Source organism: Alligator mississippiensis, chromosome 1, assembly GCF_030867095.1.
Source record: "Alligator mississippiensis isolate rAllMis1 chromosome 1, rAllMis1, whole genome shotgun sequence".
Lineage (NCBI taxonomy): Eukaryota > Metazoa > Chordata > Crocodylia > Alligatoridae > Alligator > Alligator mississippiensis.
The window spans coordinates 9,192,413-9,219,836 of record NC_081824.1 but is presented as its reverse complement, the minus strand read 5'-3'; the positions used below and the strand labels follow the sequence as shown (position 1 = coordinate 9,219,836).

Below are 27,424 nucleotides of genomic sequence, written 5' to 3'. Positions count from 1 at the left end.
ATGCTGAGGGGAAACCAGCACGGGTTTGTGGTGGGCAGATCGTGCCTGACCAAACTAGTCTCTTTTTATGACCAGGTTACGAAACGCCTGGACACAGGAGGAGGGGTGGATGTCGTATACTTAGACTTCAGGAAGGCCTTTGATACGGTATCCCACCCCATACTGGTGAACAAGTTAAGAGGCTGTGACTTGGATGACTACACAGTCCGGTGGGTGGCGAATTGGCTGGAGGGTCACACCCAGAGAGTCGTGGTGGATGGGTTGGTCTCGACCTGGAAGGGTGTGGGCAGTGGGGTCCCACAGGGCTCAGTCCTGGGACCGATACTCTTTAATGTCTTCATCAGCTACTTGGACGAGGGAGTGAAATGTACTCTGTCCAAGTTTCCGGATGACACAAAACTGTGGAGAGAAGTGGACACGCCGGAGGGCAGGGAACAGCTGCAGGCAGACCTGGATAGGTTGGACAAGTGGGCAGAAAACAACAGGATGCAGTTCAACAAGGAGAAATTGAAAGTGCTGCACCTAGGGAGGAAAAATGTCCAGCACACCTACAGCCTAGGGAATGACCTGCTGGGTGGCACGGAAGTGGAAAGGGATCTTGGAGTCCTAGTGGACTCCAAGATGAACATGAGTCGGCAGTGTGATGAAGCCATCAGAAAAGCCAATGGCACTTTATCGTGCATCAGCAGGTGCATGACGAATAGGTCCAAGGAGGTAATACTTCCCCTCTATCGGGCGCTGGTCAGACCGCAGTTGGAGTACTGTGTGCAATTCTGGGCGCCGCAATTCAAGAGGGATGTGGATAACCTGGAAAGGGTCCAGAGAAGGGCCACTCGTATGGTTAAGGGCCTGCAGACCAAGCCCTACAAGGAGAGACTAGAGAAACTGGACCTTTTCAGCCTCCACAAGAGAAGGTTGAGAGGCGACCTTGTGGCTGCCTATAAGTTCATCACGGGGGCACAGAAGGGAATTGGTGAGGTTTTATTCACCAAGGCGCCCCCAGGGGTTACAAGAAATAATGGCCACAAGCTAGCAGAGAGCAGATTTAGATTGGACATTAGGAAGAACTTCTTCACAGTTCGAGTGGCCAAGGTCTGGAACGGGCTCCCAAGGGAGGTGGTGCTCTCCCCTACCCTGGGGGTCTTCAAGAGGAGGTTGGATATGCATCTAGCTGGGGTCATCTAGACCCAGCACTCTTTCCTGCCTATGCAGGGGGTCGGACTCGATGATCTATTGAGGTCCCTTCTGGCCTTAACATCCATGAATCTATGATAGATAGATAGATAGATAGATAGATAGATAGATAGATAGATAGATAGATAGATAGATAGATAGATAGATAGATAGATAGATAGATAGATAGATAGATAGATAGATAGATAGATAGATCTCCCTTTGGAACCCCATTACAGTTGATGCTACATTGACATGAGACATCACTACAGAGCAACACGAGATACTCCCCAGCTTCACCTTTCCAAAAGGTCAAATTTTCTGAGCCGGCAACAATGGGAAGACATTTTTACACTGAATTTTGTGGTAGCTCTTTTATCAACATCCCCAGTGAAATGTAACCTGATTGTGTGTATTTTGTAAAGATGAACATCAGAGCACTTTCATATCTACACCCATATGAAATGAAATAATCTATGAGTGCCTTCTGTGAGAATTGAAGAGAGGTATTTTAAATGGAAGAAATCAAAACCACAGATGGAAGCTGTAATTCTTTCCAATTATAAATGTTCAAAGCATATGTAAAGTAGGATAATAATATACTTGCTTGCTTTTTAATGAAAGAAAGATCACTGTAATTGAGATAGGAGCTGGGTTGTTGGAAGAAAATCAAGGCCAAAGAATTGTACCTGCTTTTTTAAATGATCTACAGCAGTAGTTGCTAACCTTCCCCTTATCATGACCCCTGTTAAAAGTTTCAGGACTTCCATCCCACCTAGCCATAAAAAGGGAGGGTGGTTGCGATCCCCTGGAACGTACTTGTAACTCAGGTTAAGAATCCACAATTCATAGGAAGAGATCCTGCATCTCCACCAGATGGAGGACATGGAGAACCTCTTGAAAAACAGGGCCTCCTAGATCCACATTCTTCCTGATTTATGACCATGTAAACCACCTCCTTCCCCATAGGAGGCATCACCAACCACTTCCTCTCTCAGTAGCACTAGAATTCCTTGAGGTGACTCCAGACACCCTTGCAATTAAGGAGATGATGCTTTTTTAGCTGAAAATATCCTCCCATCACCCCCCAAAAATGAACTGCACTCCATAAAGCAACATACCTAGCCAGTCCTCTCTTAAACGGATAGGTCCCACTAAAATCCCTGTGCATTGCTGCTAAAGATCACACCCCATCATGTTAAAGATATTGTTTTGCTTTCAGACCTACCAATCTCTGAAGCTCTCGATGGTTCAACAGCTACCAGCTTTGGCTCAATTCTCAGGTAGATGTCCCCTCCCGTGCTAGCATTGAGTGCAAAGCCATAGGGTCTCACCAGTAACATAACCTGATACAGTCCTACTGGTAGCATCTTCATCTGGCAAACTAAATCAGTTCGGTTTGAAGCCGTGACATAGCAGGTTGTGTCGTTCACCAATATCCTCAGTGCCTGATGGTCCTCAGTGAAGCCCGATCCCCTGATAAAAACCTTGGTGTGGAGTCCGTCATCTGAAAAATGAACCCAACCAAACTGAAAACGTGCTTCTAAGTAACAATACCCAAGTCTGCCTACAAAGAACAGCAGTGAAGCTGCTTTTGCCCATCTTTCTATACCCAAGCATTCACAACATACAAACCACTATAATTATCTGAGCACCCAACGTTACCACAACAGAATAAAAAGCATCCCATTATTTTATTGCAGTCCCCTATCTGTGTATATCAACTTTATCTCTTGCCTTATACATTTATTGTGGGTTTGTTGAGAGCGTGGCTGGAGTTTTGTTCCATTTGTACAGCGACTCACCCTGAATGTCCCATAATGCAACATGGAATTCCTTTTGACCAAGCTCTGTGCCATGCATTATAGGAGACTCATGATCCAAAGGAAAACTAGGGATATTACTCCCACACTACAACTCCCATGAAGCAATATGCCTGCCTTGGAGTCCATTTTATTAAATGAATGGAAATATTTTGATTTGAGGGATTTCCACTGGTTCTTTTACTCACACATTTCTAAACAGAAAACTGGACACAATTCGAAATATTTTTTGTTTGTTTGGAATTTACTATTTCACTGACCAAAAATCTGAAGTTTCTCAAATTTGGGGTGGAGCTTATGTTACAAGGCCTGCTTCTCCATCACAGCATGCATTGTACTGTGGCATACAAATAACGGTCTGAATGGCTGCACTTCAAGCAATCATTACAAAAGTACAGACAAGTTACACGAGCTGAGAAGCACTGGAGGATCATACGTTGGACATATGGAAACAAGTGGACCAAAACAATAAACTTCAGGCCCAAATCCAGGTGTGAAAATCCTAAAGTTCATTTTTTTATTCTTCAGATCTATAGCTTGATTGCAGCTCACTGCCGAATTCAGATTCACAGTTGGATTTGACCCCTCAGCTTCCAAAACTCTAGATCAAGGGCGGGCAATTATTTTGGGTGGAGGGCCTCTTACTGAGTTTTGGCAAGCCATTAAGGGCTGCATGATAGGCAGCCAGGGGCAGATAAATATTACGTTTCCAAATTTTTAAGGGCCCCATGGGCTGGATAGAACAGCTTGGTGGGCCACATCTGGCCCACGGGCCACATTTTGCCCACCCCTGCTCTAGGGTGTCCAGATGCAAGGCAGCTGTTTTGGGCTCTGTAACAGGCCCCTTCCCCATTACTGGGAGGGAGCCCAGGGTCCGCTGGCCACCCCAGCCCCTTAAACAGGCTTAATGGCAACAAGGGGCCTCCCACCACAGTCACACGCAGTGATTGGCAGGCCTGGGGCAGAAGTAAAGGGTCAAGTGACCCAGGGAGAGGCTCGTAATGCCTGGGCTTGGCCCAGAAAGGGGCAGTCTAGCCATAGGATCCATCGGAGGCAGAGATCCAGGGAGCAGCTAGTCTGGATTGCCTGGGGAGAAAGGACTCTGTGCCGCAAAGGGCAGAAGAAACCCTGAATCACAAGCATCAAGAGATAGTGCCTCAAACATTTGCACTGGTGCTACTGCAGGGTGAGATGAACCCCGACAGAGGAGCTTGTGTTTTGTGAGCTTTATGTTTTGGAAGTGAACGCTCGTGCTTTTGATTTGTGTTTAAACAGGATAAGCAAATATGGTTATAAGTGGAGGATTAGAGGCCACCGGGTGCTGCAGGGGCACCCAGCACAGAGCACCCCAGGGCCTGAAGCACAGTGGACCGTGTTGAGCAGAAACCCAAATGTTTCGGAGGAAGGACCGTTTCATGCCAGAGGACTGAATACCTGGCAGCAAAGACTGATAGGGTGCAAGCCCGGAGCCCATGAGGGGCATGGCCAGGAAGTCAAGAGCCCCGTAGCCCAAGGGTCAAGCTGAGGTCCACAAGCCTGGGGATCTGACACAGTGGGCCCTGGGCAGAATGAACATGTGTCAGGTTAACATGTGTCAAGGCCAAGGGAGGCTTCAGCCCCAACAACCGACTACCCCAAAACCCACTCCTGCCTCCTAGGGCAGCTTCATGAATTTTAACATCCAACGGTGACAGGTGAGATAATGGTGTGGGCAAATCCTGGGAGGCCAGAGGTGAGTAATGAGGTAGGACCAAGGTGGTGAGCCAGGCAGGAGACCTCATTACTGCAGTGGAAGGCATGTTACAGGCCCATTTCTAGCATCAAGTGGACAAGCGACTTTTACAGTCATTACATTCGAGCAGAAATACTGTTACCTAGTAAATACTCCACATCGCTGACTAAAGGGGTTGCCTCCTGGCAATACCGAAAGGAACAGGAACCAGAGCAGTTGGCTAGGACCTCATTCACCACCACCACAACCTGAAGAAATGGAGAAAATCTTTTACTCCAAACATAAGAGGACCAAGATTGTTAACAGTTCTGCAAAACACTGACAACTGAACCCAGCATCATGCCAGACTCACCTAGCTTAAGGCTTCACTGTGACCTTACTGTGAAAATTTACACCTGGCTTCAGGTTTTGCTACTCAGGTTCACTACAAAGTTTGCTAAGGCTCATTTTAAGAAAGCCAGAACCCAGTTTTGGGGGTCTAAATTGATTACTTCTCTAGATGCTGGTTGGATCCTTTCTTACTTCTCATAACTCCATCCAGGCCCCTAATTGTCCTAACTCTTCCTCCCAGTTGATAGCCTGATGCTCTCTATTATCTTACACTCAACTTCCAGATGATTTGACATGCAGTTTTACTGTGCTGCTTCCACAGTAAAAGTGCAATGTAGTACTCAATATTTATAACAAATCCCCAATCAGATCTGATTAGCATAGTAGTCCGGGGATATTTTATTTTTAGCTGCTTCATCTGCAGAGCTCTACCTGGGATTTGAAAGCCAAGCCTAGTTCTGGGCAAACAATACCTTATCCCTCAGGATAAAGGTTCGGCAGTCTGAACAGGTAATGCACAGAGCACCAAATGATCCCACCTCTGTCTCACATAGTCCTAATGAACTGAAAAAGGAGTATGAGAAGCAGATTGTGACAAAGAAACACAGAATTGGACCTGAAAAGTGTGATTTCGCCATAGTCGCACCCAAAATTAGATTAAGATATACTTTCATGTGCTATTGGTATCAAACCAAGATAATTCTTCAGATGAGAAGCAAGCCCGAGTACAGAAATTATTCACATTTACATGTGCATTCAAGCAGTCTATCCATCCTGTAGTATGTCTGTACCGTTCACTACAGTGCAGCACAGAGATACCCAGACTAACTCGGGACCCAGAGGCAGACCAGCTGTGACCGTATGGAGCTCAGCACAGACTAATTTTACTCTGCCAAAGCAGAGAATAAATTAAGATGCCCCAAGTAGCATGCCGTAAGAAACATAAGAATATAAGAACCACCATTTACTGGGCCGGACTGTAGGTTCATCTTGATGAGTATCCTGTGTCTCCATGTCTGGTAATGAGTATCCTGATGTTATTGCACCTCCTCTAAGTGGCTGCCTGGGGTTGGTGCCCTGGTTGCCCTCCATTCACTATGTTACCATGCTCAAGTAATAGCCCTACCAATGCCATTTATTATACCAGGACTCCAGTAGCTGGAAGGTATCACTGCAGAATCCAGTAAGAGTTCACTCGGGGATATAAAGTCAGAGACAACAATAGTCTTAAACCCCTGCCTTAAGAAGAGGGCTATCTCCCCTGCCCCTGAAGACTTAACATCTTGCTCTGCCATGAGTCTCATTGACTGAAATGGAATAAAATCTTGCTTAATAAGTGCAGCATGGCAGGATCTGGCTGTTAAACAGAAAGCAACCATTGGCCAAATTTGTAAAGATACTAATGAGCTTAATGCTCTTTGAGTTTAACAGGAGCCAAGCACCCAAATGCCTTTAAAACTCTTGCCACATGCGTCTACAGGAAGCATGGTCAACCACTGACTCACCTGCGTAGAGTTATTGCAGGTGGCTAGCATGTCACCGAATATGGGTCCAATAAACACACCGCCATCGTAAACCACCCGAGCAGCAACAGTGGGATTCAGTCCAGTGAGGTTTTCAGCAGAGACCTGGTCAAGAGTGAAGAATTTTATTTTACAAGCTGCCGATTGATTCGGTGACCAATTCAAATCCGCACCATTCATGTTCAGAGTTATGCGATGCAATACTGGAAGAATTTTCTCTAGCTACTCTAAGACCCCCATTGTCATAGCACTGACAGCTTTGCTTTCTGTAGCATATGTATCATCACAACAACCCTACAATACTACTGCCATTTGCAGGCAGAGAATTAGGACCAAACTGTGAAATAGTTTGGTGCCTAAGTCTCATTGAAATTAGGTGCCTAAATACTTAATAAATACTTTAAAAGACTCAGTTTATGCCTTAAAATAGGGAAATTAACTTGGATTTTTCAAACTCCCAGGCCAGTGCCTTAAGCACAAACTGTCCTGCTTCTCCAGCTAGTTTTACATGTGCAAAAAAAAATGCATATGAAAGACCAAAGGGACTTCTGGTCTATCTCAAACAGGGGCTGAGACTTCAGAGACTGATATAAAAGCCTGATAATGCAACTCTCTGGACGCACTGGGCACACCTACACAAGATGCTTAATGCACGGTAGACTAATTTTACTTCACATTATCAAGTCGTGGCAAAAGCTGCGCACGGAAAAAGACCATGTGCGTTTGCTATTGTGCAGTCGCACTGGCTACTGTGCATTTATATAACACTTCATATTAGAGGTACTAAACTTACTGCACAGTAGCAAAGGTGCATTAATGCACATGTAGATGTGCCCATTAAGAGTGAAATCATGCCAGCTACAATTTAGGCTCCTGGCAGACATCACCTATGTAAATGAGCCCATTGTTGCGGGTCTTGGAAGGGTGTCTGACAAGCAAGAATGAAAAGCTTGGTCTGAGAGCCATGGAAGAGTCAGGTAACAAACTCTTGGAGATCATCTATAGCAAGTGTCAAACTCACTAGGGTCCCCAGACAAAGTCCAGGCAGCAAGGAGCATCACGGGGCAGATGTAGACCTGGCAATGGAGGTGTGACAAGCGGCAGTGGCAACATAGGTGTTAATGCAGGCATTGCTTGCCCCACCCTCACTTCCTCTGCCCCCAAATTCCCAGGTCCTCTATGAGCCCTGTGGCCCAAGTGAAACAGCTCCGCAGGCCATCTTCAACACCCCTGCCATATAGCAAGTGCAGTCTCCGTATGGGGAATGCGGCAGACTAGGGAAGGGACCGGCAGCACAGCAGCAGATCAGGCATGGAGCTGAAAGCAAGGCAAGGAGCAGAAAGCAGAACAGCAGATCAGGGGGAAGGGATTGGAGTGGCACATTGGGGAGGGTGTGGGGCTCATTTGTGGCATGCAAGCCAAAAAAAGTAGCCTCTACTGCTCAACAGGACAGATCCTAAGAGGGGGAAAATTGACTGTGCACCTTGCATGAAAAACTGTTCCATGATTCTGCCGGTAGCCGCTGTATTTTAATGTGATTGTAATCCACTTATCCTTGATCCATGGGAGATGGGGGCTTTTTATGCAGTCCTGTAGCATGGAGGGGGAGCTGCTTCCTGACCTCTGGTTTATACCCTGGAGCATGAGGGTGGAGGGGTGTTTTTATTGCACCTACAGTAACAGTTCTTAGCCAGCCAGGCCATATCAGAACTCACTACATCATTGCTCCCAATGACAGTCCTTGTCAGACATTTTGCCTAAAACTCACTAGACATCCACATGAAAAAGCTTTCTTCCATACCAATCCTGCCAATACAGCTGTGCCAACTGGCACACTCCAAGTTGCAGCAAAGCCTGAAATCAAGAGATCTGCATACACTGATAACATTGGGCAAGTCCCCCGTCTTCGCTTTCCAGGTCAGCGTCCAGATGGCCTCATAACACGTGCTCGAGTCCTTGGTCACTGTGAAATCACTGGCATTGAAGTAGCGTGCTGTGGAGTTATCGGTGCTGCTTTGCAGGAGCTTGTGAAGATGATGGGAAGAGATGTGAACGGGGACACCTGGGAAGGGCATTGCAAAACAACAGGTATCAACCTCTCTGCAGTCCCAAGCCTGCTTGATCCTAATAAGGGAAAGGGCCTGGCTTTTGTAGTCATAGATGCATTAGAAATACATGCAGAAGACCAAATGTTGTATTACAGGGTGCCTGCCTGTGAAAAACCCCACTTTAAGGAAGTGGTCGAAAGCCCACCGAAATCAATGGATCTAAACTTCAAAAAGGCTTTGGAGAAGTCTCTACATCATCATGTCAAAATGTTCTTTCCTCTTCTCTTTCCTCCCACAGTTTTTTGAAGACGTTAAAGATGAAGAATTATTGTCTGCCGCCAAAGGAACTAGCTTGCCAGCCTCACCTTTGTAGGAAGGGTTCCCAAGGAAGACCTCATCCGCCCCTACCTTGGCTTGCCAGGTAAAGGTCATTTCAACCCTCTTTGTACCTGATATCACAGTATTAGGCAGCAGGATCTGGAAGGTCCCTCCAATAGGTGGGGATGCAGTTTGCAGTCTCTGAACCCTCAGGCTGATGTTTGCATTTTCCAGGGAAGCAAAGAGAGAATCATCTTCTTCAGACCCCTGAGAGGGCAAGGTTCCCCTGCAAGAAAGAGTTTGACACACAGAGATATCAATATCCAGGAGGTCCTACATACGTACCCTTTGCATCACACCACCCAGTGTGAACACAGCAGCCGTGGGCAATTCTAACCAGGTTTCAGCTGACGTTAGTCCTTTGACCTGCCAAACTTTTCAGAAGTAGCTATGGAAAAGTGAACATTGAATCAGGAGAGTTATGCTCACAAGATCTGGCTGTGCACTGCTGTGTCTGGCCCTGTTTGAGACTGTCGAACTGAACTCCAGCTCAAATCCAGCTCCAACGTGCTTCCCGTGCAGTGGGACATTGTCAGTGCAGAAGGGTCTGAGTCCCAGGCCTTGCCTCTGTGTGGCATAAAGCTCACAAACACCTTTTGCATAGTTGGCCTCATTTTAGAGACGGGGAAACTGAGGCTCACGGAGAGGAAGAGACCTGTCCAGAGCCACACAGAAGGCCTATGGATGAGCTAGGACCAGAACCCACCCAGGTTTCCCACATCTGGCCCACTGTAAGTAGTTATCAATGGCCCATTACCGCACTGTTTAAGGGTCCGACAGATGTTAGTATGCTTATCCTCAGGACAACCCTGTGAGGTAGGGAAGTGCTATTATCCTTATTTTCTGGAAGGGGAACAGAGTTACAAAGAGACTGCCTGACATTAAAGTCTTAACCATCTGTCTGGTAATGAAGGACCTGAAATGTGGGTCCTTCGAGTCCCCAGTTGACTCCTTAAGCATGGGACAAGCTCTCCATCCTGAATGTTACCTTACAAAAAAAAAAGTCATCATTCTGCTCAGTTCGCATGAGACTTTTTAGGTACTTGGTTAATGTTTTTAAAGCTCTTTCAAGCCCTCAGATAAGAGGTCCTATACATTAGAAGTGCAAAGCAGTATTAGAAAACAGTAATAGAAATAGAAATCATTCCTATATGATTTGAGAAGCATCACTCCCTGCACTCCACACAACGCTGTGTGCCATGGTGCAGGCACCCCTGGGAATTCATTCAGACAGTGTCCTTTGAAGTGTTTGAGGATACAGGTGGGGGAATTTGCTGCCTGGACAGACATGGATATTCCTGGCTTATGCTTCCATGAGGCCTGCCTCAACTATGGTGGAAAATAAGGCAGGTGACATCAAAGAACAACTTCACTTTTTGTGTCAGATACATTCCTGCAATGTTTCCTGACTTATGAGAATATGCTGTCATTATGTGTTATTCTTATGTCTACAGCGATGAAAAGTCAAGACCATGTGCGTCAGACCCTGGACAAACAGAGAACTAACAGGGCATCCCTTCACCAAAAAATAAGTGCAGGTTTTCGATGTCAAAGCCACGGATAGGAAAGTTCAAAGCAGTATTTATAGATGCAACTTCAACAAATGTACTCAAAATCTCAGTACATCTGTATTACGCCCTGAAGCAATTATCTGCATTGCTTGCAATACAAAACGTTCCTCTTGGTATTTTTTAAGTTATAAACCTATTTCTACTTATGTGCGTGGGGGGGGAAGTGTCCATTGTAACAGTGTGCAATAGTGTCACCCTATGGCGACTGATACGAACAACACCTAGGTGATTCAGTGGTCCAGGTTTCTAATTCCTAAAACTATGAATCACAGTCATAGAAAAGTAGGGCTAGGAAGCCCCTCAGGAGGTCATCTAGTCCAACCCCAGCTCAAGGCAGGTTCATCCTATACAACCCCCCACAACCTATGCTGATCTGACCGTGGAATTAAATCCCTTTCTCATCCCAAATACGACTTGTAGAGGCAGATAATATCTTTGGTCCATCTATTCTGATCTCCTGCATATTACAGGATATTTAATTTTACCAGTTCTCCTTGCACAAATCCTAAAGTTTGACTGAAACAGAGCGTGTGCGTCAACAAAAGCAGATCTTCCAGCAAGACATCCCCCACCCCTTGATCTGAATACAGTGTAAAATGGAAAATCCCCAACTTCCCTGGAAAGTTTGTTTCTGTGATTAATCACCCATATTGTCAAAAAGCTGAGCCTCACTTCTCGTTTTATTTAACCTGGCTTTAGCTTCAGTCATTGGTTCTAGCTACACTTTCTTCGGTAGATTAGCAAGCCCTCCAGTACCAAGCATTTTTCCCTTCTTTGCAAAATACTTACAGGCAGTCCTCGGACGTATGACACAATTGGTGCCTGAAAACCACGTCTTAAGTCGAAACGTTGTAACTCGGAACTGATTTTCCCATAGGAAACAGCGTTATAAATGGGGGATCGGTTTTTGGACCAAGGCCCGATACACTATTTTCACCAAAAATAGCCCAGAATTTTGTACTCAATCAATTATAGATGAGTAATATAGCAACATTAATGTATTTATATTGTAAATAGCAATCATATTGATTTGAAAGGACTTTTTTGAGGTGACTTGGTTGGACTTTTTGAAGGGTTCTGGGCTGGCATCCTGGCTGCAGGTTTTTCTGGAGTCTCGTCGTCCTTCTTAAAGGAAGTGTCCAAGGCCGTTTGGACAGATGTTCTCCAGGGAGATGGGTGACGCAGCAAACTTGTTCACCGGCGTGGCATGGCATTGGATCAAGCATTGTAAAATCGAAACCGGCATCAGAAAGTCGAAACAGGGTGTCCATTTATAAACATTGTAAGTGCAAAACGTTGTAACTTGAAACGTTGTAAGTCAAGGACTGCCTGTTATTCAGAGTAATCAAGTTGCAGCTCAATCTTCTTTTAGATGAGATCAGCACCGCGAGTTGTAAGCCTCTCATTGTAAGGCGTTCTCTCCAGCTCGACTCCTTTCTGCAATTCTGCTCTTTCTAACTAGTCACCGTCCTTTTAAAGATGTCTACTTCAAAACTATGAGCAATGCTCCAGCATGAATCTCAGCAACACTATACATAGAAGTAAAATTATTCACACATTCCTACTCAGTACTCTCCTACTTGTACAGGAGAGAAAAGAAAAAACTGCTTCAAGTCTGAATTTGTCTACTCCACTTTGTCCCTGCCATGCATGGCCTGGGTTTTGTTGTGGAACTTGGCTTTCTATTAAAAACTACCGGTGAGAGCGAATGCAGTCACAGGAGTCTATTTGCAAGTTAAACCCCTCGGTGCTGTGCTAATTTATGATGCTGGGAAGCTTGGCTGATTTTGTAGCATAACTTTGTCCAATTGATCAATGCATCACCCTACCGCCTTGGACTTTTCATAACTGCAGCAGAAACCCTTGACACTGAACAGATTCTCTCTTGGCAAACCCCTTTCAGTTGTGGAGAAGATAAAACCTGCCCATTTCTAGCCTTGTTGGCTAGGATGGCAGCATTTTTCAGCTGCAAAGGTCTGGGTTTTCAAAGCTATCGAGAGCTCACAGATGCAATAGGCTTCTGTAGGACTTGCACGTACTCAGCACTTCAGAAAATCAGGTTCGAATAACCTCATGCCTGGGACTTTTGTCGCTCCCAGAAGAAGAGCCTGGGCACTTCTACAACAGCATCTCTCCAGCTGTGTATTTTGGCATCCAACAAGAACTCACCCTCAAGACCCATTTCGAATGTCTTGCCACTGCCTGAGGAAGGAAGGACAGTGCTGTAGTGCTCAGGATACCTGTTTGGCATTTAGGGGCCTCTGCTCAATCCCCTTTTCGATGCCATGGACTTCTTGTGGGACTTTAGACAAGCCACTTACTTGGGCTTAGAAGATCCAAAAAGGGGCTTGGGTGCCTGAAGCAGGACTTCGGTGGGACTGCAATCCCTATGTTCCCAGCTCAGCTGCTGCATAAACTCCCTTGGGGCTTCTCTTTTGACTTTAAAACTCTCTGGACTCTTTGCATTCTGCTCCCCAGCATGCCCAGAACTGCCCCATCTGTGCAGCTTGGTACTTATCTCCTGCTCTAAGCCTTGTTGAGGCCCAAAAAATAGGACATTCCTCCATCCAAATCCCCTCAAGGGGCTGGATCTGATAGGTGTGCTCCCATCAGGCCTCCAGCAGGCCAACAAGGCTGTCTAGCACAATGGAGTTGTGGTGGCTTTCTTAAAAAAAGACAGAGAAGGAAGAGGAGAAAGTTATCCCTGGTGTACAACAGTTTAGTGGTTAGAGCAATCCCCTAGAAAGTGGGGTTCAATTCTTGCCTCAGCTTGAGGGCGCTTCTCCCCACCTCCAGAGTTCAGGCCACTGCTGCTAAAACACCACCGAAGCTTCCCAGCACCGAAATACCCATTTTGCAGGCTGGATAAAATAGTTCTACTGGCTCGATCCACTTTGGGCGCATCTACACGTTCATTAATGCGGCTTAGGTACTGTCAGGTATCCAGGTTGTAGCCACATTGGTCTAGAGGAAAGAGCAAGCAAGACTCATAGTAGAGATGATATCTTGTATTAAGCCATCAAGATTTTTGCAAAAAAAAATCTTTCATTGCAAGCTTTTGGACACAGACACCCTTCATCGGGCATTGGAGAAAAGAATGTAAAAGTTCTCCTGGGTAGAAATGAAATTTCATATTTCATAGGATTTCACAGAGGAGTCAATAGATGGAAAACTCCTCTGGGCAGGCAGTTCGAGGGTATTTGTGTCCAAAAGCTTGCAATTAAAGACTTTTTTTTTGCAAAAATCTTGTTGGTCTAATAAAAGCTATCATCTCTACCACGAGTCCTGATTGCTTTTTCCTCTAGACCAATATGGCTACAACCTGGATACCTGACACATGAAAGATATCAAATTTTAGCCTGTTTTTTTAAATAAAATCTTCATATTTTTCCAAGCAGGAAGCAACTGTGACCACCTGAAACCTGAGACACTGCTCCTGCCTTTGTTTTGAGGTAATTTGCATCATCAAAGATCCTCACAAGAGGTGAGAGGCTCTAAACCAGCTATGAACGGACTGCCCAGAGGAGTTTTCTATCTATTGCCACCTCTGTGAAATCCTATGAAATATGAACTTTCATTTCTACCTAAGAGAACTATTACAATCATTTTGCCAATTCCTGATGAAGGGTGTTTGTGCCCAAAAGCTTGCAATTTAAGAATTTTTTTGCAAAAATCTTGTTGGTCTAATAAAGATATCATCTCTACTTTGACTCCTGATTGCTTAGGTACTGCACATTTAGTTTAGTACTTGCTTAATAAGTTACTAACTAAATGTGCAGTAACTACCATTATTGCACAGTAGCACTGGCGCATGGTTTTTTCATGATGCTTACTGTGCATTGGCCTAATAACACTGCACAGTAGGCTATTAGCATAATTTTTAACCTCCATGCTTCTCTGCAGTGTCATTAGGTGCAGTAAGTGTCTCATGTAGACATGCCCTATTGGTTACAGACCCCTGCACTAGATGATAACATAAAAGACACCACCACTAAGAAGAGAGACCTCTGTTCATCTCTGTGAAAACCATGCTTAGATGCTGACCTAGGGCATGTGTAGATGAAATGGGGGTTACTTCACCCAAAATTGAAGTGGTGGGTTTTTAAAAACACAGCTTCCATTTAGGGTGAAGTAAATCCCATGTCGTGTACACCTGTGTCTCACCTGCCTTGCTGGTGGCAGGGAGGGGAGCGTGAGTTGCCGGCGGGTAGAGCAGTCCTTGAGCTGCAGTTGGGGGGGGCTGGTGCTTTCTTCTGCGGCAGCGGCAGCACCCCCCAGGTGGCACCCACCTGCAGGTACTCGGCTCGGGAGCTCCAGGGGGGCACCACAGCCACAGAGGGAAGGAGCAGGTCCCCGTGCAGCTCATGCAGGCAGGCTCAGGGTGGGGGGAGATCAGGCTCACTGGTTTGTTTTTTTTTCTTCTTCTTCTCTTTGGTGGAGGCTGCCTTCCCAGGCTGCTGGTAGGCTGCCTGCTCGGGCTGCCTGCACAGCCCCTGAGCCATACGGAGCCCAGTGCTTCACTCCATGGCTATAGGGCAGCCAACAAAACTCCTGAGGTGTTTCTGTTTGCTGCACCCCAAAGTCATTTAAGGTGCATTATGACACTGAATGTGCTACAACGGCTGGAATTAATGTGCAATATGCTGCTGACACATGCAAACATCAATGCCATTCTCATTAAAAAATTAGGGGACTGTGGCATTGACACCTACACAGTCAAATGGGTCACTAACTGGCTGGAAGGCCGCACCCAAAGAGTGGTGGTGGATGTGTCCTATTCGACCTGGAGGGATGTGGGCAGTGGGGTCCTCCAGGGCTCAGTCCTCGGACCCACGCTGTTCAACATCTTCATCAGTGACTTGGACGAGGGGGAAAAAAGCACCCTATTCATATTTGCTGACGACACTAAGATGTGAAGGGATGTGGGCACACTAGAAGGGAGGAACAGGCTGAAATTGGACCTAGACAGGTTACAGGGGTGGGCAGATGAGAACAGGATGGGTTTCAACACTGACAAGTGCACCTGGAGAGGAAGAACCAACAGCAGACCTACAGACTGGGGAACTCCCTTCTCGTCAGTGCAGAGGCAGAAAAGGATCTTGGAGTCATTATTGATGCCAAAATGAACATGGGCTGACAGTGTGGCGATGCGGTCAGGAAGGCCAACTACACCTTGTCATGCATCCAGAGATGCATCTCAAGCAGGTCCAAGGAGGTGATCCTCCCGCTCTATGCGGCACTGGTCATGCCACAGTTGGAGTACTGCATCCAGTTCTGGGCGCCGCACTTCAGGAGGGATGTGGACAACTTGGAGGGGGTCCAGAAGAGGGCCACTCGCATGATCAGGGGCCAGCAGGGCAGGCCCTACGAGGGAAGGCTACAGGACCTGAACCTGTCCACAAGAGAAGGCTGAAGGGGGACCTGGTGGCCTGTTACAAACTAGTCAAGGGGGACCAGCAGGCATTGGGGGAGTCCCTGTTCCCCCGAGCACTACCAGGAGTGACTAGGAATAACGGTCACAAGCTGGCAGAGGGTATATTCAGACTAGACATCAGGAGGTGCTACTTCACTGTCAGGGCAGCTAGGATCTGGAACCAACTTCTAAGCGAAGTGGTGCTGGCTCCTACCCTGGGGGTCTTTAAGAAGAGGTTAGACGAACACCTTGCTGGGGTCATTTAACCCCAGTAGTTTTTCTTGCCATGCCAGGGGGTTGGACTTGATGATCTGCTCAGGTCCCTTCCAACCCGACCAACTATGAAACTATGAAACTATGAAAGCAGTGCAAAAGCATTTAACCCACTTTAAAGTGCTGTGCACACATGCTCATTTTTTCTACACATGCCCTTAGAGGAGCAGATTCTGGGTAGCAGATCTCAAGGGAATGAAGGTGCTTCCCTGCAGCCCTAGGTAAAGTGAAATGAGGGACAAGATTTCAGGTCTATCCACATCCCCTACTAGATAGTTCTCACTGTCTGTTTGGGATCCCATACCGAAGCACTCAATTCTCTCCATGCCCCATGGGCGACTGGTGCTGCCTTAGTCAGGCGGGCCATGTGTCCCCCTCCCCCCCCCCCCCCGTGACCAGTCCTGCCGACCGGAGGGGAGGTCCCCCATGAGCAATCCTGTGGACCGGGGGGAGTCCCCCCCACCCTGGGCAATCCCGCTGCAGCCAATCGCTGCAATCGCTGCAGCAGCTTCCAGGAGTGGCTGCAGCCTCTTCTGGGAGCAAGCACCAGCCAATCACTGCAGCCGCTCCCAGAAGCAGCTGCAGCTACTCCTGAAAGAGGCTGTAGCGATCGCAGAGAGTGGCCGGCGCTTGCAGGGGGGGCACTGGCACTCTTGCCTGCCCCCCCTGCCCATAGCCTAAGCATCAAGCGTGGTCAGTCAGGGGGTGCTCATGCACCCCCTGCATCCCCTACGCATCACCACTGCCATGCCCTATCTAGGGAAGTCAGTCCCCTCTTAGAGTTCCAGATTCTACTCTGAAGGACAGAAAATTTTACCTCTATAACACCTGAATATGAGGCACTTACATAGACTCATACAGAAGAACATAGAGAAGTGGGGCTAGAAAGGACCTTCAAGGGTCATCTAGTCCAACCCCCTGCCTGAAGCAGGATACATCCTTTATTTGTTCTAGTTCTGATCCTCTCTGTAAAATGGGAAAAAAAGGCACTTCCCTACCACGCCACAACATTGTGAGGATAAAATACTGTGATAAGGGCCATGCAAGTACCTGGGGGGTTGAAGGAAGCAGTGCTGTGAGTTTAGTTGTGAGCTCTAAACACATCAGTGCCTTCACATGGGGATGACACTGGGGTGAGCCCCAGCAGCTATTAGTGAGGAATAAGTGGGAACAATCAGGTCTCGCTAGGAAAAATATAAGTTGTAGACAGGATCGTTTTACATAGTTATGTGTATTTTTGTCCAGGTACATACATACCTTAGCACCATAAGCACCAATCACGGTACAACACAGCAAAGAGATGGTCCCTGTCATAAACAGTTTACCTCTTTCTTCCAGCAATCTCTTGCTAGTGTGTGATAGCCAGAACCAGAAGGGTTAATGAGCAGGTTCTAACAAAGAAATGGTTTTTGAAGATATCTGAACTAGAACTTACAAAACTGTTTGGTTTTTTTGTCTGTCTGGAGTATAACCCACAAGAATTATATATAACTTTTATATTTATCTTGAAACAGCATGACTTTTAAAAAGCAGAACTAAAGGATATAACTGCAGACTTAGCTAATTTTATAAACTTTTTCTGCTTAGAGACAGTAAAATGAACTTAGGTGGGAACATGTTAATCTCGAACCCAAAGCAATGTGGTGTGATATGCTTATTGGGCAGTAACTTATTGTAATGATTTCTAACACCTTTTAACCCCATAGGATAACAGCTATAGAGTAACATTATGAATGGCTATATAACAAAAAAAAATAGCATAAACAGGATATAAAAGAAAACGCACGCTAAGTAACCCTCAGGAAGGACAGAACAGAAGGGTCATTGCTGTTCCATTCCCCTGGATCTCTCTTATTCCCTGTGTGAATGAAGACCATATCCTGACTGAGGGTCCTCCTCCGGTTCTCCTCTGACAGCGTAAATCGGAGATGCCTGACTTCGCTGAATCAACTTGACGTGTTTCTAACTGAGGGACTATCAATAAGTTGCTAACCAAGTGGGAACTCTTGGTTGATTTCTCTCTATCTGTTTTAATTATCACTGTCAATTTTAACTTGTATTGTTATGTTGTCTGTTTATTAGCTTAACCTTTTTACTAATTGTCATATGTGCAAGCTATATCTTTTGTTGTTATAAGTAAAATTCATTCTTTCTTATAAGTGAAACTTGTCATTGCTTTCCTTCCCAACATCTCCTCCTCGATCCCGAACCAAAAGCCCAGTGTTTAATAAAGTTGCAGTGCTCAGTCAGGCCTAGCTGGCCTGTGACACTAGTGCTGAGCTATCTTACAGACAGAGGCAGGGACAGATTGGTCTGATTCACTCCCCCCTCAGTAGGACTGAGAGCTCTCAAGTTGGACTCTGGAGAGAGAGCCATGGAGCAAGGACAAAGATATTTTCTTGTTTAAAACATTCTTTTAAAACTCTGGAAATCCAGATTCGAATGCTCCCTCTTCCACAAGCTCCTTGGAAGACCAAGGGCAAACCAATTCATGCTGTTGGGCTCCAGTTCTCCATTTGTAAAGTGGATTAATACACCTTCTGGCATCTACCTTGGTTTTTTTAGAAAATCAGCTTGCCGTGGCACAGGTTCTCATTGCCTATGAATACGGGCAGCACCTAGTACTGAGGAGCTGTGAGTCCTTCATTGTTACAGGAGCACAAATGACTGATTTCAGCTCAACCACAGGGGCAAAAAAAATAGTAACAATACAATGAAATGGCTTCTCCCTATGAGCTGTGAAAGCAAATTGACAAGGTCTCTGCTATGTGTGGGCCAGGGAGGTGGTTGGTTGGTTTGAAGGGGATTGGGTTGGTATCATACAATCCCAGTTTGAACTCTATCAGGGGTCAGGACTCGTTAGCCACTAGCCTCCAGCATAGCGTGGCAACAGATCCAGACATGGCATCCTGATCTCAGTCCAAACTTCCCCACAGCCCAGCAATCTTGGGTTTAGAGCCACCGATCTGACTCTGGTCCCTCTTTATTTTCCCTTTATCAATGGCTTACAGGCCTCACTGTTCTGTTTTCCCTGCCTCCCTATTAGCAAGTAGATATTTCTGGTGACATTGAATGCTCTCCACAGATAGCTAAGGCAGGGGAAGACCTGCACACAGGGCATTCAATGGAGAAAGAACAAAAACAGGAAATATTATTCCTCCACAAGGGACAGAAATGTGGGACTTGCCCAACGGGATCAGGTTCAAGGTCCCTATATCCCATTATACTGCCTCTGATAGTAGCTAGTACCAAATGCTTTAAAATGAGGTGCAAGGAACTTGGCAATAAGTAGACGTGAGACAACCTGCACTCAGTCCATACCTCAGTGAGAAAAGAGGGAGATGCCCACCACAGCCAGCCACCAGCAAGGACACATTGTAGATGGGGGGTGACCCAACCACAGACACTGCTTCTATAATATTCCCCCCTGGATGAGCTGGTTTGGGGTCCCTTTGGAAAACTGAAAGGAAAATAATAATACGGTTTGATTAGGGATGAACAATTTTGGCTTGTTCCCTAAGCAGCTTCAATTCCATGGAGTTGGAAGCAGACCCACTTCTTGTTAGGTTTTCTCAATCTTTTTTTTTTTTTTTCCATAAATTTTACATCTCTTTTTCTTTTATCCAGGAAGTTATTAAAATGTTTCTTTCCAGGATTTGCAGCAAATGAGAGCTATGTTGGCAATGTTTTCAATTTAAAAAAATCAATTAGAATGCCAAGAAGTTAGTTTTCTTTAAAAAGCCAACATTTTTTTTTTCACAAAACTCCAATTTCAGGTTCTTTAAAACTATTTGTTCTCCATAAAAAGATTCAGAGCAGCTCCATTGATGACCATGGATATTCTGATAGTGCTTCAAATGGCATTCCCAATAAGAGAGTGATGAAATTACCAGTTACTTGTCTGTCCGAGATGATTATTTCATCAAGGTAAAACTTTCCAGATGGTTCCTCATCTACCTCAGGGAACAGCAGGACAATCTGATGCAGCAGCACTGTTGAGTTTGCTTGGAGGTCTAAGAGGAGCTCAGAGCTGTTCACACAGCTCCTCCACAGGTCAACACATGTAAACTCCCAGCTGAGAGGTATTAAAACATTTTAATAAGAGCCATTGCAATCCATCACCTATCCAGACAGCTGCCTAAGTATCCTAAATGAGTGCTGGTGTAAGGGCTACTATCTTGGCCAATGCATTAGACATTGAACCTGAGACCACCACCATGGGAGGTTGCTACAGTTGAGGCCCTTGCTGGGACTATAACAGCCTTGAATCCTCTGTACATTAGTCCAGAAAAATTGTCACACCCACACTGTGCCACGTGGCAGTGAAAAAGGACATTCTCATGTTCAAATTGTTTTAAGCAAGACTGAAATGTTTTGGGGTGTTTGGCATGTGATAGAAAGATTGGTTTCCATCTTTGCCTTTCATACTAGGACTCCAACGTGTTGCGACAATGACAGCCACATCAACCCCTGGCAAGGAACTCAAAGTCTGTACCTAGTAAATCATGTGGTCCCAAAAATAAATGCATCTGCATGGCCATACTACTTGCTCACACCCCTCTCCTGAAAAATAGAAACTGCTGACTGTTTGATGTCACTAGTGCTAAAACCTGCGCTAATCAGCATTTCTCTTACTCTGAAGATAAGGGGGGAAAATAGCCTATGATGACATTTTATGTTTCCTTTTTCTACATTTGTGTCATGTTTTGCTCACTCTTGCCATAATCCTTTGTGCCAGTTGCTGCCGTGCCCCATTTGAAGCAATAGCATACAACTGGGGCTCCCAAGAACCAAGCATCTTTGCTGCAGAGCAAAGTTGGGGGCTGCTGGACAAGACAGCAAGGGCTGCCAGGCAAGGTGGTTGCAAGGTTCCTGGCTGGTAGAGGCTCTCATCTCTCCTCTGCTGGGAACCTTGTCTTCAGCCCCAGTGTTAATCCCAGTCCCAATACCAATGCTGATAACAAGCCGATTGTCAGCATCAGGATGGGAGTAAGCCACACATCCAATTCATGGCGTCACACAAACCAGCCACAAAGATGTTCCACCTTTTATGCAGAATATCTTTGTGGCTGGTTTTCTACTTTATGGTGCCATAAATTGGTCGAATGTGTGGCATTGTTACTATTTGTGGCAGATTAACATGTTAATCATATAATAAATTTACCGTGTGCATGGGGCAGAAGACCAGTCAGTACAGTACTTTAAAATTTAACAGAGCGACTGCCATGCTCAAGAGATTCTCACTGAATACCCGAAGAGAACTGCATTTGTTCCAAAGGAAAGGCTTCCCCCGGTGAACACACACACCTCTGGTCTGACACAGAATCTAGCACATGTTGAAGCAGGGCTGTTGGCAGTATTCACTGCATAGACCAACCTCCAAAGTCAACTGGATATACTCAGTGTGACTAGTCCTTTAAAACTCAATGTGATTGTAATTCATTGTTTCAAGTTTTTGCTGTCGTTAAGGACAGAGCAGCAAGTTAAAGATGGCATAGCAGTGAGCAGTCTACATACACCATTAAACGTATTCATGCGGGAAAGTACTGATACTACAATTTCGTTGACTTCAATGAAGCTATATCTGTCTGCACCAGCTGAGAATCTTCCCGAATTGCAACACATCTGCAGACAACGGATATGCTACACATAGTCACAGGGTGAAGGGAGGATCATTTATTCAACCCATGTAAGTATGCTTTGAATACCTTTCCAGGCTGTTCTCTTGAGTTCTCCAATGGCAAGTAAGATTCTTCTTCACTGTACGTAGAAAGGTGTTGATGTAGGACACCAAAACATGAAGGGTGTTGCTGATATAACCTTTATGTGCAAAGCATACCTGTGACAGTAGAGAAGGAGAACAAACCAGGAACACGTTAGTCCAGAAAAAGAAATTAGACTGGGGTTCAAATCCAAGAAAGATCAAGGGTGATTCCCTTCTGACCTCTGTTTCATAACTTGGGTGAAAAAAGTTACAGCTATGTATCTAACTTTCATGGACAGGTGTTCACACCTTAAAACCCATGACTGACACAGCTCCATTGCTGACGGGACCAGCAGAAAGCTCAAAGGTTTCAACGCTTGAAGAAATGAACTACTCTCTCTTCCTTAGAGAAGCAGGAATATTCATGGTGAGATCTTGTAACATGCTTTTTGTTAGTGAATCGCAAGGCACTTTACAGAGAAGGTATCGTTTCCATTTTACAGATGGGGAAACTGAAGCACAGGTATGTGAAGTGACTTGCCAGAGGTCACAAGCAGGCTATCAACAATTGGAAATAGACCCTTGGCCCCTTGACTCTCCACCCAGTACACTACACCCCACAGTCTAGTGCAATACCTAGAAGGTCAGGGAAAAAAATGGACTGAGAATCAGATGACTTGATTCTTCTTCCCAGCTCTACCCAGACTCCCTACCTGACTGTGAATAAGCCACTTCACTTCTTTGTGCCTTAATCTGATTCTTGTGCCCAATGATTGTCCAATGATTATTTAAAGCAAAATGCGTAAACAGCGTTGGGGAGCCAGCTGGCTCCTGGCATGATGAAAATGGATAGGGCTGTGCATTGAGAGAATGGGGACGTATGTTCATCTCCCTGGGTGAAACAGGATCACACTTCAGAGACGAGACATGTACTTTGGGGTGTAACAGGGGCAAAAACTCAGCTATTGAGGCCAAGGTTGTGTTCCACTTTCAGGTCCCTGCTGCCATTTTTAAGGCACTCTGTCACAGAGGCTACTCACGTGTGTGTATTCAGTGACATCGTATCTTGGTAAAGTTGATGGGGGTGTTCTTACGAGATACTTTGGGCTGCAAATGCTGAATCTTCCACAAAAGGGCTCCACACCACTGACTACATAACCCTTAGTGCAGAAGTCCTTCTGATCTGACACTGGTAAAAATGAAAAGGGGTTAGAGGTTTGGAAACAATCTTGAAAGCAGCTGCATGGCAAACGTTCAAGGTAGGCAGTGAACACGCACATTCTGGTGAATATCATTCTAGTTTTGTTCCTGTTTGATAGACAGTGTGATGCGCATTACATTATACAGTCATTAGATGAAAAACCAAAACGCTGATAGAACCTGGACCCCGATCTCCCCCAGCTGAGCTGAGGCTTTAAACATTAGGCTGCTGTCAAATGCCCTCTTGTTCTTTCTCTTTCTTGCCCCATGACTTTCATTCTTTGCTCCAAGTCAGCAAACTTTAATATAAGGGGTGGAAAATACCTTCATTTAGCTTACTCTGTAATTCAACTGGCAGCCCACAGACCACATGTGCAAAGGGTTAAACTGCAGCCTCCAAGGACTTGCCCAGTCACTGCATTCCCCATTGCTCCAGCTGAAGTAGCAGCCAAGGGCTCTGGGCTTCCCTTCCTGCCTCTGCCTCTGCCCCTACCCCTGCCCCAGGGGGTGGGGAGGTGCAATGCAGCCCAGACTTTAGTGCCAGGGGAGCTTGCAGCCCAGGGCACCTGAGTGGCACTGTGCTACGAGGGGTGGTGCGGGGAGGAGCTCACAGCCAGAGAGCTAAGGTCGAGTTGGGCCACCTGGGGCATGGCGTAGTGCGGGGTTGCCCTGCACACGGTGCAGCATCGGGGTGCCTGGGTTCACACTGCAGTGGAGGACATGGGAAGCAGAGGCAGCAGGGTACACTTCATAGATTTCATAGACATTAGGGCTGGAAGGGACCTGGGAAGATCATCAAGTCCAGCCCCCCGCCCCAGGGGCAGAAAGTCAGCAGCGGTCATAGGATCTGAGCAAGAAAAGCATCCAAATATGTCTTGAAGGCATTCAAAGTAGGTGCCTGAACCACCTCCAGCGGTAGACTATTCCAAACCTTGGAGGCTCGGACAGTAAAGAAGCTTTTCCTTACGTCCAGCCTGAATTGGTCACGGAGGAGTTTGTGACCGTTTGACCTTGTCATCCCTTGGGGCGTTCTGGTGATACAGGGGGACACATGGTGCAGTGTGGGGAAACCAGGGTGCATGGTGGAACAGGCATAAGTATGCTGTGCAACAGGGGGATGTGGGGTGGAGTGGGGAGCACCCAGGACACACAATCCAGAGATAGGGCACCTTGGGTGTGCAGTGCACTAGGGGCAGAGGGACGTGCAGCTCCTGCCAGTGTGGCCCCTGTTAATGTGGCATGAGGGGCATAGAAGTTGGACAGCCTTTATGTGGCAACTTGAATCCCCTCAAACCTAGAGTTCAGGCATCCTCCAGGGCTGCTCAATTTATTTGACCCCATGAGCCAAATCCAGCCCCGGGGGCTCCTCAGAGGCTGGATGACTCACCTCCAGCAGCGCACTGGTAGCTTCTCAGCACGGGTGCCAGAGCCACTGCACTGGTGTGACTTTGGACCCAAGGGAATTTACACTGCCACTGCTCGCACACTTCACTGATCTGAGTCACCAACAGGGACCAAGGACCCCAAATTCAGCATCTGGTAAGGAAGTCAGTGGTGGGGGTGGGAGGGAAGAAGCGGCAGTGGCATTCACGCCCTAGGTTTGGAAGCTGCACTAATACAGCACCTTCAACACCCACTCACCCACTCAGGCCACAATTAAACCCTTCACAGGCTGCATGTGGGCCACAAGCTGCCATTTGGATAACTCTGTAACTCCCTTCTGCACTCAGGCTCCAAATTGCTGCCAGGGGCTGACTCTGACCTTGTGTTTTTAAAGGACTTAAGACAAAGGGGCTTCTCATCACAACTGTAGTATTAATGTTTTGCCCTACATACCTTGGAAGATAAAAAGGGGTTTAAGTGGGACCCATGTTTTGACATAACCACAGCCAGGAGGACCCTTCATTCGTCTCTTCTTTTTCTGCCTTTCCTGATAAGTCATGTTTCCAAGGTCTCTGATCATGTTTGTTACTCTGCACTGGACTCTTCCCAAACTGTCCACCTCCTTCTTGAAGTGTGGGGCCTAAACTGAACATAGCACCTCAGGTGAGGCCTCCCCAGTGCTAAATAGTTAGTTGGGGGTACTACATGACCAACCTGAATTCCTCCCCTACCAAGACAGCTGCCTTAGCAGAGTCTGAATATCTATACAGTCACCATTACCAAACTAATCTCATCAAAAAATGAAATTAGGTGTGTTGACAAAAGCCATGTTCCATGCAGCCATATTCATTGGCATCAATTATATCCTGATACACATAATCACCATGTTGTTGATTATTAATTACGTTTCTTTAGGGGCTTTCTCATTCTTTTCCCGAGATTAACATTAAGCTAGCAGGCTTGCAGTTATTCTGCTTGTCTTGCTTTGCATTTGGATTCTTCCAGTCGTCCTGAACTTCTCTTCTCCAGGCCTTTTAAACCTGGTGCAGTGTACCTTGCTTTAATATTTACTGGAAAAAAGGGCTGGGACAGTTTCTGCCCTATTGGTAGCATCCTAGAATCCAGGGCCCCTTTCTTTCCCAGGCAGCTTTCTTCCCACTGAGCCCCACAGCCTCCAACATATCCTCTTCCTTCTGGCTCCATGTATCTTCTGCTCTTGGCTGTCTTTGGGAGAACAGCTTCAAGGAAACACCTGAAGATGGGCCTGGGTAATGTCTCGCCTGCATCCTTTGATGGGAAGGACAAGACACCAAACCCCTCTAAATGAAGGGGGATTGTAGCCTGTGTTTTCTGCTCTGTAGGCAAGTGCTCTGAGCAGTAGGCTTTTGAGCTAAAATGTGGGACCCTTCCCTTTGCCATCTAACATCTACTAGTTTTCAGCTTTTGGCCAGCTAAATGCATTGGATTTCCCCATCTTTATGTTCATACCTGTGTGGTATTAGCATAGCCTTACTGAGCTAACCATGCCACCCGAAGATGTCATGGCTCCTATGTAAACAGAAAAACTCATTACTGCAATACATTGATATTAACTCTGCACTGGAATCATCTTTATCTTAATAGGTATTTACCGTTCTCAAACCCATTCCGGAAAAGGAATTTAGCAGACGATGGCTCAGTGTCACATTTTACTGAAAGAAGCTCCTCTATGACTGTTTGGACCTACAGAAAGGAAAAATAAAACCATGTTGAGGATGCAACCCTTTTTATGGTCCATTGTGTAGCTGATTGGTCTGAGATGCTTCTAAGTCATTGCTGTGTTTCATAAAATTGAGATCACAAACCTTGACAAGACTAGCTCACAGTTCATTTTAGGGATACAAAGAATCTCACGGTCTATGTTCTTGCATGGGAAAGACCCTATGGTCAAGTATCAGAATGTCCATTTTGATAGACAAGTATCTAATACTCTGCATTTCACTCTGAACATGACAGGGACTAGATCAGATGCAGTTGCAGGTCCCAGCAGCTGAGAGTTTCCCCACAAAAACTGCTTTTCAAAAGCATTCCCAGTGATTGTAAGCATAACTGAGAATATGGCAAGAGGTCTTAGCCTCTAGGACGGGTCACCAACTGAGACAGGTTTTCAGAAGGTATGGACATTTATTCACTTTCACTTTGTGACCCATAAAAATGGTTATGGTGGCATAATGGCATATAATGGCATAATGGCATATGGTTATGGTGGCATAATGGCATATAGTGGCATAATGGCATATACCATAATGGCATATGGTATATTAAGTGCAACAAAAAGCATGTTTCCACCCATACTTTCATGAAGAGAGGTGGTTAGCCAGGCTAGTCTGAAGTTAGGCAGAAGGTCGGGCAAGAGTGGTCCTTTATAGACTAACTGGTTCAGCGAGACATAAGCTTTCATAGATAGGCATGCTATGAATATTGCTGTTGGTTTCAGTGGTGCTACGATGTTTTATACCAGCTGAGGTTTTAGCTTCCTGTGTTTAATCATGCCCACCTGGTCAGCTGTAGCATTTGTGGATATCGTGTTGCTGGATATATTGTCCCAGGAAAGACTGAACCAACCTGTCCCAGAGAGAGTCAGCATCTGATAGGAAGAAAAACAGGTATAGTGTATGTGAGGTACAAAGATCTCAAGAAGTTTCTTATGGTTCTTCTAATGGAGGTACTGCAAGAGGTCTTTTATACGTCATCGCTATTCATCCCTTTCAGTCTCTGCAAGTCAGCAGCAGGAGTCCCTTTAACCACCCATTGCTCCATGCAGTCTCTTGTGATAAGGCTTTGGTTCTCACATAACAAGGACAGGGTGGTTAAAGAGACTCATTCAGCATCTC

At 46.0% G+C, this 27,424-nt stretch overlaps 1 protein-coding gene across 12 annotated transcripts in view; it reads right to left on the bottom strand.

Annotated features, from left to right (window-relative positions):
* The window catches only part of PKHD1 (PKHD1 ciliary IPT domain containing fibrocystin/polyductin), a 389,637-nt gene that overhangs the window by 319,933 nt on the left and 42,280 nt on the right, over nucleotides 1-27,424 (bottom strand). For 11 of the 12 annotated variants that reach the window (XR_002091425.2, XM_019491318.2, XM_019491321.2 and 8 more), the window contains 11 exons: nucleotides 27,088-27,177; nucleotides 26,183-26,273; nucleotides 23,009-23,157; nucleotides 21,973-22,103; nucleotides 20,155-20,339; nucleotides 19,586-19,724; nucleotides 9,079-9,233; nucleotides 8,459-8,643; nucleotides 6,564-6,686; nucleotides 4,871-4,976; nucleotides 2,402-2,680 (listed from right to left, as the gene is read on the bottom strand). Coding sequence is in view for 11 of the 12 variants with exons in the window: in XM_019491318.2 (XP_019346863.2) it covers nucleotides 2,402-2,680; nucleotides 4,871-4,976; nucleotides 6,564-6,686; nucleotides 8,459-8,643; nucleotides 9,079-9,233; nucleotides 19,586-19,724; nucleotides 20,155-20,339; nucleotides 21,973-22,103; nucleotides 23,009-23,157; nucleotides 26,183-26,273; nucleotides 27,088-27,177 (1,633 nt within the window). In the remaining variant the exon portion in view is untranslated. The remainder of the gene's footprint in view (nucleotides 1-2,401; nucleotides 2,681-4,870; nucleotides 4,977-6,563; nucleotides 6,687-8,458; nucleotides 8,644-9,078; nucleotides 9,234-19,585; nucleotides 19,725-20,154; nucleotides 20,340-21,972; nucleotides 22,104-23,008; nucleotides 23,158-26,182; nucleotides 26,274-27,087; nucleotides 27,178-27,424) is intronic. The other variant, XM_019491323.2, reaches the window with a different exon arrangement.